General features: G+C 40.0%; 1 protein-coding gene across 1 annotated transcript in view; it reads left to right on the top strand.

Moving 5' to 3' along the window:
- kif18a (kinesin family member 18A) overlaps positions 1 to 14,456 on the top strand; it is a 37,061-nt gene extending 22,605 nt beyond the window's left edge. The window contains exons 9-17 of the mRNA XM_063493774.1: positions 1,984 to 2,146; positions 2,607 to 2,771; positions 3,668 to 3,789; positions 3,887 to 4,176; positions 5,821 to 5,871; positions 11,069 to 11,435; positions 13,418 to 13,510; positions 13,686 to 13,777; positions 14,097 to 14,456. Of these exons, the coding sequence (XP_063349844.1) occupies positions 1,984 to 2,146; positions 2,607 to 2,771; positions 3,668 to 3,789; positions 3,887 to 4,176; positions 5,821 to 5,871; positions 11,069 to 11,435; positions 13,418 to 13,510; positions 13,686 to 13,777; positions 14,097 to 14,230 (1,477 nt within the window). The 3' untranslated portion in view covers positions 14,231 to 14,456. The remainder of the gene's footprint in view (positions 1 to 1,983; positions 2,147 to 2,606; positions 2,772 to 3,667; positions 3,790 to 3,886; positions 4,177 to 5,820; positions 5,872 to 11,068; positions 11,436 to 13,417; positions 13,511 to 13,685; positions 13,778 to 14,096) is intronic.
- Positions 14,457 to 15,289: the final 833 nt, after the last annotated feature.

Raw genomic sequence — 15,289 nt, 5'->3', positions numbered from 1 at the left:
ACTCCCATGAAATACTGTCCCTTGAAATCTGCGCTTAGGCCTCCTGGAAAACTGTTACTTCCTGGAAAACAGCGCGTCTTCAGTGATGACCTCATGCTGCACTAGTGGGTATAACAAGTCCCATTAAAAAAACATTCCACCCAAATAGCCTTTTTTCCCTCCTCTTTACTGATATACCACTGGTTTAATTGTTGGGATTAAATGTATAATGTGTAATGTATAGTGTAGGAAATGCATCAGAAAAAGACACAAATACACTTTCTCACAGCATTTAGAGAGAGTTCTTTATTTATTTTTTATGGGCTTTTCCCCCCTTTGGATTAAATGTGCAATATTGTACCTCATGATTATTTACCTTTACTCATCCCTGAGCTACACTCAGTGAAAATGATATGCATTTTAATAATAATAATAATACTAATAGTAATAGTGATTGACAGTGTGACAGCAATTAACTGAACTTTCAAAAGAGAGCAGAATAAGTAAAGGGCTCACTTGGCTCTACATTTAAAGTGACTAACTAAATATTTGTTATTATGTGAATTATGATGATTTCTATGCAGACATTTTATCTGTCGGGATTTGAAACTTTTGGCACTGGACAGTTTTGTATTCTGAAACACGGATAAAATTACACAAATATGCAGTTAGTTGGTGTCTCCTGGGACCAAGTTATGCTAGCACTGATTAAAATTGCTATAATCCACATTAGATAGATTTCCTCTTTAATCTTGAGTCTCGAATGACAGCCGTGCCTCCAAAGCCTTTTTTTTTTTTTTTTAAATGAAATTATATATGCACATTTATTTTAATTTGGAAAAAAAATTCACATCATCACCATCATTGCATCTAGTAATCTTTCAGGCATTAAGCGGCATCTGTTGGGGTACTTGAGTTAGGGGTAGGGAGGGGGGCAAGGAAAAGCTGAATGAGTCTCACTCCCACACATTTCATTCACTGGCATCAGAATTCACAACTCGCACAGTGAGAGGCTCTGAATAGAGGCTGCACGCTTCTCACACTATTAAAAATTCAGCAGTCTAGCAAGGCCACGACGTCTCCTACGTCACTGGAGTTGCATTGAAGAGTGCAGTCACATTTCAGCGACAGCTCTCCAGCCTTATTTACCTGCATACCTCTGCTATCTCTCCTCCTGAACTAGACAGCCCTTTGAATCCAACCTGGACATCACCTCAGCTCTAGTCCAGGAAGAAGCTAAGAATATCTTACGGTCGCAGTGCGAACAGAAGTGGCATGTTGTGAAAGTTAATGATTCATGTTAACATTATAAGAGATGGCTGTCATCAGATCATATACTTTCACACTTTATTAGCTGTATTACTGCATTTGCTAATGTATCGGACAATAATGACGCAGATTAGATGTGTTTTGAAAATATTACATATCTCGTGGCCTTTTAAGGAGCTATTAAAAACTTTGCAAAGATCTTTTGGCACTGCAGTGTATTGATAGATTGATAGATTTGCCCCTTTACATGTTGCACACACAGCAGCTATTAATCACATTTGGCTCCAAACCCTGTGGTGGTGTTGTTTTATTGCACTGGATTATACTAAGAAGTATTTCTAATATTTTGCCCCCATTCGTCTATGTGAATCGGAGGGAACCAAAGATACTTGCAGTGTAATATTTTCCCAAAGCTGCAGCGCCACGGCCTCAAAAATCACGAGCGTCTCTTTGACATTACCAGCAAAACTGAAACCTTTTAGCTTCACACTTGCATTGCAAGCTGTTATCACTCCTGTTATTGATTTTTTTCTTTTTCTTTTAAAGGGCAAATCCACATTTGCTCATTAAAAGTATACATTTGTTTATATAGGTTTGTCAGATGATTGAATGAGGGAGACTGACCTGCTCTGACTTTATGTAATTACACACCGAGTGGGTCAATTCATATTGCTCTAAAAAAAAAAGTTTGGCATTTTAAGGCGAAGCTTCTAATGAAAAAGCCTCTGTCTCCAGGGTGTCAGAAACGCTGCGGCGAATCTTCTCGAGCCGAGCCCAAATCAGGCAAGAACAGCTGGATTTGGAGAGACAGCTGAAGGAGAATGAGCTGCGCCAGCGCTACAGCGAGGAGGACAACCTGCAGGTCCAGTACCTCTGTGCCAAGGAAAAGACTGAGAAGGTAGCTGATGCTTACTCTGCTATCCACAGTTTTCATCATCCCTGCAGAAAAACAGCTGCTGACTCATCGTTTCACTTCTCCGCTCCCTATAGTTGTCTCAGTCTCTCATTTACGCCACTACAGGAAAGGGTCACTGCTCATCAGTCCCTGGCTCTTTTCTGTCGTGTGTGTGTCCCATTGTTAGTCTCAGCTGTGATAGCATTTAAAATAGAAAAGACAATTCTTAAGAAATGTTTAGTACCACACCTGTGTACTTGACTATGTGCGTTTGTTTTCAGTTTTTTATTTTATTCAAATTGTTGACCCAACTTGTTTCCGACATTGGCTCAAAACCAGAAAACCCCCAAAAAACAGCTTGTTCGCAGCTGTAATTATTCAGACTACGTTCACAGTTAATGGTGTGTAATTCTAATACGAGCACTACACAATCCATGTTACCGTTTGATGTGTTTTTCAACAGGCCACTTGTAAGCATGAGCGGAAGATTGCCAGCTTACGGACTCAGCAGCAACACATTTGCAAGCGTTTGAAGGAGGCAGAAACGCGTTTCCTGGAAAACGACGGCTGGCTTCACCGCGTCGAGAACGAGATTAGGTTGTTGAAGTCGAACGATCAAACCTTAGAGGTGAGTTGAACTCGTTGGCCCGTTCAGTTTTTTTTTTTGTTTGTTTTTTTTTACTGGCGGTACGAACAGAGCGATTCACTGGCAAACATGAATCAACTTCTGTCCTTCTTTAATTTTTTTATTTTTTAAGTATTTCTGATCATTTTACGCAATCAAGATAGTTAATACTTGTCAGTCTTTGATCAGTAAATCAGTAGAGCCAAATAGTAAGTAACACTACCTAATTACATAACTTGGAAGACAAGTGAGCACGATTATATGAAGAGAAAAACTTTACAATGTGGGTTACATCCGTCAAAACTCACTGCTTGGTGTTTTTTGTTTGTTTATTTTGGAAGGTGGGCTGTGTCTCTACTGGTGTCGTGACTGTCTTTGTTTTCTTCCCATCTGTTCTCCCAGTAATTAGAACCGTGCTCATTTTATTTCTCTAGCTCACTCGTGGATCACTGAAGAGAATAAATCAATACCCTTTACTCATCCCTCACACAGCAGCCAGTTACCTAAAACCATGTCCATGTTATTTTTTTTCTGCTTTATCCTTTCTTCCAGGAACTGACCCAGAACTATGACGCACCCACCCGGTCAAATGTTCTCTCTGCTGTTGTTTCGTAGTTTCTTTACGTCAGAGTTCCCTTTTTTTTTCTTTTTTTTCTTTTTTTTTTTTATTCCCCATCTTTTTTCCCCTCCCTTTCCTTACCACGAGTTGACAGCTTTTCTGGTGAAACATGGATGAACTTTGTGTCTTTTCCCTAGTATCCTAACCCCCCTGACATCTTTTTTTTTCTTGGTTCTTCTTCTTTTTTCTTCTTCTAATTCTGCCCTCCAGAGTACTTATGTTAGAATGGCTTTTGACTTGTCACTTCTGCTGTCTGACCTCAATTCTCCACTTGGTTTAGGTGTTAGAGAAGGAGCTACACTGCCACAGATTGGAGCTGCAGGTAAATGATCTCAAACAACACATCAAGCAGATGGTCAAGCTCACCAATCTGCAGGATCAGGAGAACAAGCGCATGCAAAAGTAGGTTGGGCCAGAGTGAATTCACTCTGAATTAAGTGAGCTCTTACTGCGGCGCACCCGGAGAAGTTTGAACGATCGTTTTCCTGCTTCTTTTCAGAATGGTGAACATCTTGCTGCCAGCTTATAGTCGGCACTATTCTGCGCTGCGTGGAGCCGGGCTGACCACAGAAGCTGACGAGACAGACAACCAAGAACTCGAACACCTTGTGCTGAGGGAGAGGGGCGTGGTCTGGGCTGACCAGGAAGGGGCGGGGCCACGGCAGAAAGGTGGAGGGATTGGTGTGGAGTCACAGGAGACAAATGAGGCAGGAAAAATTGGACTCCGCAGCGAGCTGGCACCTGTCCTCTCTTTCACACATCTGCAATACCACCAGAATAGCCCCTGCAGTAAGTCATCACACTTTTACCACCCTATTCACTCTTTGGCTACTAGGTTGCATACGTGAAGAGGAGGGCAAGTAATGCTAATGAACGTTAAATATGTTTGTTTTTAGTTCACCAGGGAATACAGAAATTATGAACAGCACAAAATCCAGTTGGAGAAATAAGGGGAGATACATTTACCCAGTTCTTCAGGTGTATTTGACAATCTCACTTCTACCAGAAGCAATCAAAGAGAGCAAGAGAGAAATAAAGAGAAGGGTTTTGATGCTAAATGAGCCTGTATCAGTCGTTTATGGGAGGAAAGGTTTTGTGTTATGAAAAGGAAGCTTCTGGGTTTTTTTCATCCACATCTTCTTGTTTGTAATTACCACAGCACCCCTTCAGTAAATCCATACAGGAGTTTTTTTTTCTTTCTTTTTTTATGCCAGAAGAGTGTTGGGGTGTCTCAAGCTGGATTTACTCTAATCAATCAAATAGCCAGTATCAGTTTATTGACTTAAGATACTAAGGTAAGTGCGGACATGTAACATCTATGTGAAAGGTTTCCAGTTCAGTGCATATCATTATATGAATACTAACCTTTAAAGAATTCAGTATATTGTGATTTTTAACGTGAATTTAACACATATGTTAATGCTTATCCCGTACCTCACCAGTTTGTCTTACAATTGAGCGTATCCAGTGTTCGGATCACAAGTTCTTCTGACACCAAGTCTACATGTGTGACACCTAGAAGCAAGTTTTTATTACAGCATTAAATATAAAAATTCAATTGTGCTATAAGGTAGTTTAGTAAGGCGGAGTGTTTATGGCATTAGTCCAGGTCTATTGTGTATGGCGGGACCCACGAGACGGCACAGTTCATTTTTAACTGTCATCTCTGCATGACCTAGCAGCACCGGGCCCTCGTGACATATAAGCCATGACAGACAGTGGAGCATGAACTGAAGCCGGCCAACAATATTCACTTACTTTGATGGTTGTCTGTTGTTTGTCATGCAGTAAATTTTGACTTGGCTGTCTGTGCCACTGCTTGCATGTTCAGTATCGTATTACTTTTCGTTTTTGGTGACTTTTAATGAAATACGCCGACAGTAAAAGGTGGAATCCGATCACTCGTGAATAGCGGCGTTGCAGCCTCTCTTGGGTTATAGTTTCGGTTGTAAATGATTATTAGATGTTTTTGTACACACGCCAAAACACTTGAAGTTGTTCTTTGGGGAATTCATTATGAATAAAAGCTGGAGGTTTTTGCCGCTAATGTTTTCCTGACTTCACATCTCTGCCACATTCGTGCATCATGCATTGGCTTTGACAAAGCTGTTTTTAAAAATGTTGTTTTTCCTGCACATTTTACGTTAGCCAGATTGCCTTTTCTTTTCCCCCCATGATAGAATCACGATTTGTTACTGACTGAACATCTGCGCTGCCTTCACAGAGAAAATTGGATAAGAAGCGCTCACAAATGTTTCACCTTCGTATTCTTCTTTGTCACAAATGCATTCAGTGAATCATCTCACTCAATTTTAAAATATATATCCAGGTGATTTTACCAAAAAACTTGTGAAAATGTTACATTGTATGAAAGAAAATCTAAGAAAATTGATCCTTTAGTGTTTTAATGACACTTGAAAGTTTTATTCACAGGTTCAGAGAGGCACGCGAAAAGATTGTGCAATCCTTCTCCATCACCAAAAGGTAAGTCAGCTCTGCTCTCTGGTTAGTCATTACTCTAAAGCCCCTGCGTACTTGTTAATCCTACTCACCTTTAGTCATTCACCTATTTGTGCTCCCCCTCGTCACCTTTTTACCATCAATTACTCAAACACAAATTAACAGACAGTTTTATTTATAACGGAAGCAGAAACCAGTTCGTAAAGTGTTTGTTTTTTTAGTTTTTTTAAAAAAAAAAAAAAATTTAATTACCATGTAAACTGGAAATTGATGTGTTCGCCTTCATTTTTACCCTGCCGTGTTTTATTTACCAGACATGTTTTTAGCCGTTTAGCTGTGAAGAACTTGTTCAGAGCCGTAAAATACACAATAAAAATCAGACACGTAATATAATGTGATTTATAGTTGCTCCGCTGACCCTCTGTCCCGGCCAAAAGTTGAATAATGAAATGAGGTGAATGCTCACAAGCAGTTTTCTAGAGGGAACTCTGTACATGCAGAGCCTTTAGGGAAAAGTCACACAAAAATCTTTGTGAAATATGGCTGTTCAAATTGCCTGTAATGATATTTACTGCAGGTGGTCTACATTTCATTGAAACTTATTGTGGGAAATGTTACGTCTGAAGAAAATACTTCTGCCAGATGACCAGAGTTTTTCGAATGGAAATGAAATATGAAGGCATCAGGGAGTTTGTCACCACCTCTATTAAATTTCCCTGCAATATATTGTAATAAGCGAGTTCTGATAGCGCACCGACTTGTTTTTCTGATATAAAAAGCTCCACTCTCTGCATGGTCTGTCTGACCATGACTAGTCTTTATACTTTGCTGGTCAAACAAGGTTTTATTGTTCTTTTTTCCATTTGCTCTTATTAGTTCCACATAGCAGCACCTTTTCCTGGACTAATGTCTGCACACATGCTGCATTTGTTTGACTTAAATGGACAACCTTTGCCTTTTAATGCTTTGTTAGACACAACCAGAAAACTGTGGGTACATCTAATGGAAAAACTCCAATGGATACAGTTATCTTTCTTAATTGAGCATATAACGATGCACATAGCAATGAACAAAAAACAGGAATTTTAGGTACATTAAAGTATCTCAAACCACTAAAGTCACTAACCCGTCAGTGCATAGTCGCCAGGTCCTTTGGGGCGTGGCTTGTTCTGGTGCATTACACAAACGGCCGATGGGATCAGGGTTTCGGGAGTCCCAGAGAATACTTGGACACTGTGTTGCATGTCTTCGGCTTTTCCTGATGTGGCAGGCTGTATTATTTTCCAGTACGCAGCGGTCATCTGGGAGCGTCGCTGCAAAGGGAGGGGATTGAGCTGGGCCTGCGGCAGTGTTTGGTTTGGTCCACCAAGTAGTAACCTCTGAGGCAGAAAATGTGAACACCAACACAATCATAGTAACAGATACAGGAAGTTTTTAGACTTAACCTCGAGTACTGCGAGTTAATAAAGTGGACGTCACTGCTGTGTTTGTGTCTTTCTGAAGAATTTTAGTAGTATCCAAGTAATGTTATGGCTTACATCCATCCACTAAAAGCAGCATCAACCCCAAAACCCAGGTTTCTCAGCAGGACATTGCTTTGCGAAGAGATGGTCATTGGGCTCCACGTCACCTGCCAGTGGATTTAATGTTCTGACCGACAAGTAGAGGTGTGCATGCAAGCCTTTTTGAGACTAACCAACAGCTTGATTAGCACCACTCATATGACACATCATATGAGTGGTGTAATTTGGGTGCTTAGTAACTGCATCACTATTTTTCTTTCATTTGTATCATGTACAGTTTGCAATTTCATCTCAGTTAACTTGCACTCACTAACGCACACTTGCATCCTTCAAAAACAACTCTGCCCATCTTGGATTCAGTCCAGAGGCAATAGTCGTACATGCATGTCATATATGCACACAGACACACACACACACACGTGTGTTATATACACACAAGCGCTGCGGTGTTAATCAGCTGTGCAAAAAACATTTTTCCAGTTTACAAACATAATGATACAGAGATGAAATGGCACAGGTTTTTAAGTTAAGGTGGCTTATTTTTAGCATTCAGACAAAGTGCTCTGATCTTCTCATGGTGCTGTTTGTCAGTCCCTCACTGCTTCCTCAGCTCTTAATGGAAGTCACTGCAGCATGTTAAGAAAAATAGCTCCACCCTGCAGCTCACAAAGCCAATCAAATTTCATCGGTTTTAGAGAGGGTTGTGGTTTCAAAGGAGCGTTAACTCTTTGTGGAGGTCTTTATAGCAGCAAATTACACAAACGTGATCACAGTAAAAGAGACTTTCAGCCTTTTACTGTTAATAATTATAAGACCACAGATGCATTTATTAATAGTTCTGTGATTTTTCATTCAGCTATCTCCCACTGCCTCCCACAGGCTGTTCTTTTTATATCTTTCTGTTCGATCTTGTTTCTAAATTCTCCCATCTACTCTTTTTTTTTTTTTTTTTTTTTTTTTTTTTTTTTTTTACCCCACCCGTTAGATCCTTTTTTCTTCAAACATCTTTCAGTGTGCCCCCCCCCCTCCCTCCATTCTACCTTTCTTTCCCTCCTCCTACCCTCAAATGTTTTTCTGTGTCTGTCTAGCATCCAACCCTCCCAATCCCTCTTGAGCTTCATTCATGAAAATGCAGATCCACAGCAGGGCAGGAAAAAACGTCAACAGACGTAAACTCCCCTGCTCCACCAACCAGAAAAGGCGCACTATAAAAAACAGGCAGCAGCAACCAGGCGACCCTAATTCAGTGCAGCCTCCACCAGAAATAGCAACTCATGCATGTATTAATCCCCTACAAGCCAAAAATATGTGATTGAAGGAACTCTGCTGCCATTTATTGCTGGGGACAACTTCAGCCACAGGAAAGGTCTATTTATCACCGTTTCCTCACTCTGTGTGGTGTCTGAAGTCTGACTCACATTTGCTAAATATTGCATTTGATATTTAGGGGAATGTATAAATCAGTCATTCACCTTTGCATTTAGTGTTCTCACTTCCTTTATGTGCTGGCTTCTTTCCCTTTTAGCCTCCTCCCTCACCCCTACCACACTGCTACAGGAAATGCCATGAGTGTAACTACAGCTAATGGGATGCAGACACCTTGATTTAACCTCATTCTGCGATGGAGCCTGTAAAAGTTTTTGTTCTTGCTGCTGTGTTTAAATGCACCACTGCAACATGGATATACATCAATGTGACAAAAAAGTGCTTAAGAAAATATCATCTGTATAAACATACTTGATATAAAATAATATACAGGGGGGGTGGGGGGGGGTGACCATATTTGGATAAAAAGGTGGACATATGTTAATATTTACTCGAATTCACATCAGCATTCATTCCTAGGTTGATTTTCACAGTGAATGAAATACTACACAATAATAGTTAATATAACAGCAAGTAACCCCCTGCAACAACTCACTAACTGGTCAGGGAATGCGCTTTTTTCTCCCTAAACAGTCTCTAGGCCCGCATTGACTGAGGTTTTAGGAGTCACTCTGCCAGCGAGCATCATCAGCCATCCTGGGAGGGCTAATTTCTGGTTGACAGCTGGTCTCTAAACCCAATTGACCAGAATCTGACACATTTAACCCTTCTTATTAACTAAGTATCATACAGGCCACTTCAACTGTTAGGAAGAACCTAATGGGCTTTCACCCAAATTGTGTTCAAGGTGAGGTCATTGTCATACTTTCTGACAAGAATCGGTACTCCTCTTAGAGCATTGGTCAGGTTTTCTCACAAAATACTACACGTTTTCTCAGAATGTAACCTTAAATCACTTTGTTAAAAACAAAGCAGAACAACACCAGCAGTTGTAGCTACAGTTATGTGTTTAAGCTCCACGTTTTTAATAACAATGCACGCCTCAGTTTTGACTTTGTAGAGTTAATGTTTACAGGGTGGGAACTGTGCATAATGGCTCCAACACCAGTGATCACATTTTTAGTGTAACTTAAGGGAACGCTCTAATTTCTCTGTTGTGACATTATTTAAATTGCACTCTTTAGCTCAGGGCTTACTCTTAAGCACGTAGAACTGATAGAGTATTGGGGACTGCATCATTTGGGAAGAAATGTGTTTACCATTAAAGTGGTTTAATTTGCTTTCACTTCCAAGGCCTGCAGTTGTGAGGAACACCTTGATAAGAAAGGTCGAAATAATGTCAGCTTATTAGTTGTTGCCAATCATTTCTCAAGGACCAAATGTGGGGCAGGCCACAGGCTTGAATTATTGTCTAAGAAGTGATACAAAGGTCTATTGACAAAACAGTCAACAAACACAGTAATCGTCAAAGGTACACTCAGTTGCTAAGTGTCGATCAAGTCCATACGGGGGGATAACCTTTCCGTGCGCTTCCACGTGTGGAAAATGGTCGAATGACGCTGCAAAATGTTCTGTTCTAAAATATTAATAACCTATTGCAGAGGTGGTTTTAATACTGTTAGCAAACATTGTAGTCACGGAGTAAAATGGGGACATTGCTGACATACATCCTCTTCCATCATGTGACCTGCTGACGACACATACGGCAGCTGGAGCAATAAACTCTGGATACACAGTGTGTGCATAGGAAATGAATACAGGAAGCAGTATACAGGGGCATTCCACTTTCATTTTTTCCACTTTCTCAGTCCAGGTTTGACCATCTGTGACTGTTCAAATATTAGTTTTTTTTGATAAGAATCCGTATATGAAATGTGTTGGTCTTAACAGTTCCCTGTTAAAGCCTCCGAAGACTAATACAATTTTGAGAAATGCTTTGTAAAAAATTTGACCAAATAAGCAACAAAGTTAAAGTTTCTTTTAATTATTTTCATTAAGAGTTCCAACAGTTAAAAAAGAAAAAAAATCAATCTGCTTTTAAAGGGCTGTGTGGGTGTGTTTTGATTAGCACTGACAGTGCCATGCATAAGCAACCAACCCGCACTTTTCATCAGAATCTGATCAGATATTTGCTGAGTTGATAGATTGATGCAACACGCCTTTTTGTTTTCTTTACTGAGTCTGGGCGCTTTTAAAGATATCAGTAAAACAGAAAAAACAAATATATAAATAATTAGATTTGTTTTAAGAAAATGTTAGACCCCTGATAAAAATAAGAGCAGCCATTATCTTTCCTGTTGGTGGGAAAAAGATTGTTTATTATTGTGTCTTCTGATTTGGACTGATTTTACTGCTGCTGTTTGGTTTTCCAGGCAAAGGAAATCAAACAGATGTGGCACAGGAATCACTTCCCAGAATGCCCATCAGGAGAAATTTATCTGCGTTACTCCCACCGCAAAGCCCCCGCACAGTTGCTGCTAGCCAAGAATTTGAGGAGGACATGTTTCCTCTCCAGTGCACGCCAGAACCGTGTCAAAAAACCACCCAGGCCCAGCTGCCAAGCTCCTCCAGTGCCATGGATCCAAACATGACCTTTGAAGTTATAGACAATGAAGACCAAGCTGCAAGTAACACAACCATCATAATAAGCAGCAGTAGTCCGTGTCAAGCATCAACGTCCACAGACGTCTCGGGTCAACCTAACAAAGCCATGGAGGGGAATCAGATGACCACCAAACGGTAAAACAAAAAAACTTAATTTTAACTGCAAATGTTTGTTTCAGCTGTTATCTATGCTTTCAGTGAGTATATCTTACAGTAGAGCTTAATTTTTTATTGTATAAGACAGCAAAACATCTTCTGCATTCGTGCTATGGCAACTCCCTGGTGCAACATTCAGGCACATTTCCACATTAGGTTTTTGCACAGTTTGCACACGATTTCTCTTGCTAGTCTTGAGAGAGAGCTGTCGGAAAAAATACTTGATCTATAACCCCTTTATTCATCCACCAAACAGGTTTTCTCAACACGAGCTGGTAATGTTACAAAAACAGAAGCAAAAGCACAGTGGGTTAAACTGTATGAGTCAGACTCTTGACAGAATTAGTTAAACAAATTACATTTTTAAAAGCTGGTTTAGAAGTACTAATGCAGCCTTTTAATTCTTTCCACAAGATCTTTAAAATCATCCACTAAATGTTTCAAAGCACATGGTAACTAAACCACCCACAACTGGTAAATCCTTCAAACTTTAATCAAAACAAGATGGAGAGTAGAGTTATTCTCACCAGCACCAAGTCTTCAGAGTGGAACATTGGGCAAAGAGGCTTAAGTCAACTGAGCTGAGCAGTGACCTTGTGTCTTCGGCTGGAAGTGCCAAACAAAATGAGAATCGTTCTTATTTGTTGGATAAATTTGTTCCTAACCAACCTCAAAAGCAAAACGCATCACCTCAAACAATGAAATGGCTCCACAAACAAACTGCCTGGTTTCAAAACATCTTCACTACAGCACAAATACACTGCATCATGACAAGCTGTTTTTTCCTCAAATAATAAATATCAGAGCTAATCCAGCCTTTAAGAGAGCACTTACCCTCCAGCTGCTGCTTGTCCAGAAACCTCAAAGGAAAATGACAGCAAGAAAAACAGGCAAACTAGATGGAGGAAAAAAGACCAGAGCTTTACGTATGGTTAATGCAACATCCACAATTAATTCACCATGTATGAACACCTTAATAAAAGCAGCGCATTCTGGTATGCATTAACACAACATCACAATCTTCCCAGCTGCAGACCTCGTCGTAAATTCACCCCAACGTCAGACTGTGCAGTGTTTAGTAAAACTGCTACATGTCAGACTCTACAGGCCTCAGTTAGCATGTTAGATGTTAAAGATCATAACAGTACAATTAGAAAAAGACTGAACAAATATTACTTGTTTGACCAGAACAAACCACAAGGCCTGTGGAACAATGTCCTTAGAACAGCTGAGACCAAAGTGGAGAACTTTGACCATTATGCAGAAAGCTATATTTGGTGAAAAACAAACACAGCATATTGGCACAGACACCTCGTACCAGCTGGCAAGCACGGAGGGGTGATGATTTGGGTTTGTTTTGAAGCCACACGACCTGTTCACCTTGCAGTCACTGAGTCAACCATGAACTTTGAAGTATTCTTGAGTCAAATGTAAGGACATCTATCTGTCAGCTAAAGCTTGGCCTAAACTGGGTTAAGCAACAGGACAATGATCCCAAGCACAACAGCAAATCTCCAACAGAATGACTGAAAAGGAAAAAATCACGGTGTCGCAACGGCCCAGTCAAAGTCCAGACCTCAACCTGAAATGATGCAGAAAGACCTTAAGAGAGCTGTGCATAAATGAAAATCTGCAAACCTCAATGAACTGAAGTGATGTCGTAAAGAAAAACAAAGATCAGTTTGCCACAAGATTACAGAGTCCTGTTTAAAAAATGAGCCACACCCAACCAAAAATCATTGATTTACTGTTGAAAATGAGGTAGGATGCTCATTTTGCATAAGCCAACTTTTTGACAGCAAAGTTGGTATATCCAAATTCTGATTGCATGCACACCAGATATCAAGCTGAGAAATACACAACAACAATTAAGATAGGTGAGGTGGATTTGAAGGGAAATGTGCCAAACAGTGAAGTCCAAACAGCAGACTTGTCATGTAACATGAACCTTTGCTCTACAGACAACAGATCGCACCGCTCCAAGAAGCGAGACGCACCAACCCGACCTACATGAGTATGACGTCTGCTGCACAAGGGAAGCGAAAGTTTAACTGGTAATGTACCTCTCTGTGTTTTTGGCCAATTAAACTCTTAAAGCTGTTTAAAATGGCCACAAAAGTGACAACTTAACTGACATTTCTGACAGGACAGTGCTGAGTTTCTGGCCCTGATTACATTTTCTGTTTTTCTTTCGTTTTTTTCTCTCTTTTTTGTTTTTTTGTGCTGTAGCAGCTTCAGAGAAGAGTTAACACATGCAGCAAAGCGCGTAAAGAAGGACTCCTTGGTGGCCCAGAGGCCACTCAGAGTGCATCGTTTTGTTGGTAAGTGTCAAAACAGGACATCCACAAACACACACTGTAAAGCCAGAACATTGAATGCCTGACCCAGCAAACGGTCACAGTGTATATTGACACCAGATATCGCTTTGAAAGACCAAACGCATTTATTGACTTGTGCATCTCTCTCATAACTCCAGAATTAATTCTGCTCTACATGTGAACCAGAAGGATGCTTTGATTTCATCACATTACATATGAATTTAGTGATCAGTAACCGAATGCTACTGAGATCCATCAGGAATAGAGGAGTACAGTTTTATTTATTCTTGACCATATCCTCTGTTTGGTGTTTCTTCCTCAGGTTCAGAGAACAAGCCTCGGAGAGTTGTGAGGAGCGTTTCTGAAGGATATCTTAACCTCATCGAACCGCAGAAACCCAAGTCCATTTTCTATAAAACATCTCAGCAGCTAAAACGAGTGGCTAAACGCATGTGAGGCAGCACTGAGCTCAAGTCATATCGCCTATAAAAACACTTTCAACCCTGCACCTTTTCCATCCTCATTGGTGTTTTTAGAAGATCTTTTTTTTCTCCAAGGCTTAGAAGAAAGTGCTCAATCGTGCAGAAATGCTAAATGTAATTGGATAAAAGTTCTTCTGAGTCGCGTTTTATTTCCTTTCAGCCTTGCACTGAAGTGAACTTTCACTTGTACATAAGCATTGTATGGGCAGTTGTAGAATATTCAGATTATTCTTGATTTGTATTAGTTTGGAGCCTTCCTTTGGATTTTAACCTGTATTATTAAAGTTATGTACACACTAACAGCAAAAAGAAAAAAATTGATAAATCACTGTGTGTCCTGTGGATATTTTTGTACATTATGTACTTTGATCTATTTTCAAATGGTGATCACCTTTTAGGTGACCACATTAACCAGGGCAGCTAATAACATCGAAACTGCTCGACTCTGAGCTGTTTGTGTTTCTTATTTTTATCCTGTACAGGTAATAACATGGGTTTATAGATATTTCATAATAAAAGAGCTTGTAAGAGAATCTGCGGTTTTTCAATAAAAAGATCCTTTTCACCAAAAAAAAAGTAAAAAAGAAAGTAATATCTGCTTTTTGTGCCATTGATGCTGCGCGTGAATGTGGTTCTCAATGACGTTTCAGTTACGAGATGTTCCAACACTAAGTGACATCAGACGGCCTCAGAGAAGGTGAAAAATACAATGGCAGGCAAAATTGAACTGAGCTAGGAGTGAGTCACACATAACTCGTATTGTCTTCCTATAACTTTCATATGCTTTTAGGAAAGAGATCGTGATTCCAGCGATGCTATCTTTACAGATGAAAGTACTTTGGTGTTGTGTTTGGGTGTTTTTTGCTCTGTTTGTTTGTTTTGTTTTGTTTTTTTTTTCATTTTTGTTCAATTGCCAAAAATATGTTTAAAAAGAACACATGGAAAAGGGGGAGACTGCCAGACCATTTACAAGTAAATTGTCCTTCAAAGCGTAACACAATAGTCACATTGTTACTGTTGGGAGTATTGGCTG

This window comes from Pelmatolapia mariae, linkage group LG1, assembly GCF_036321145.2.
Source record: "Pelmatolapia mariae isolate MD_Pm_ZW linkage group LG1, Pm_UMD_F_2, whole genome shotgun sequence".
In the NCBI taxonomy this organism is placed as follows: domain Eukaryota; kingdom Metazoa; phylum Chordata; class Actinopteri; order Cichliformes; family Cichlidae; genus Pelmatolapia; species Pelmatolapia mariae.
This window is presented reverse-complemented; position numbering and strand designations above follow the sequence as displayed.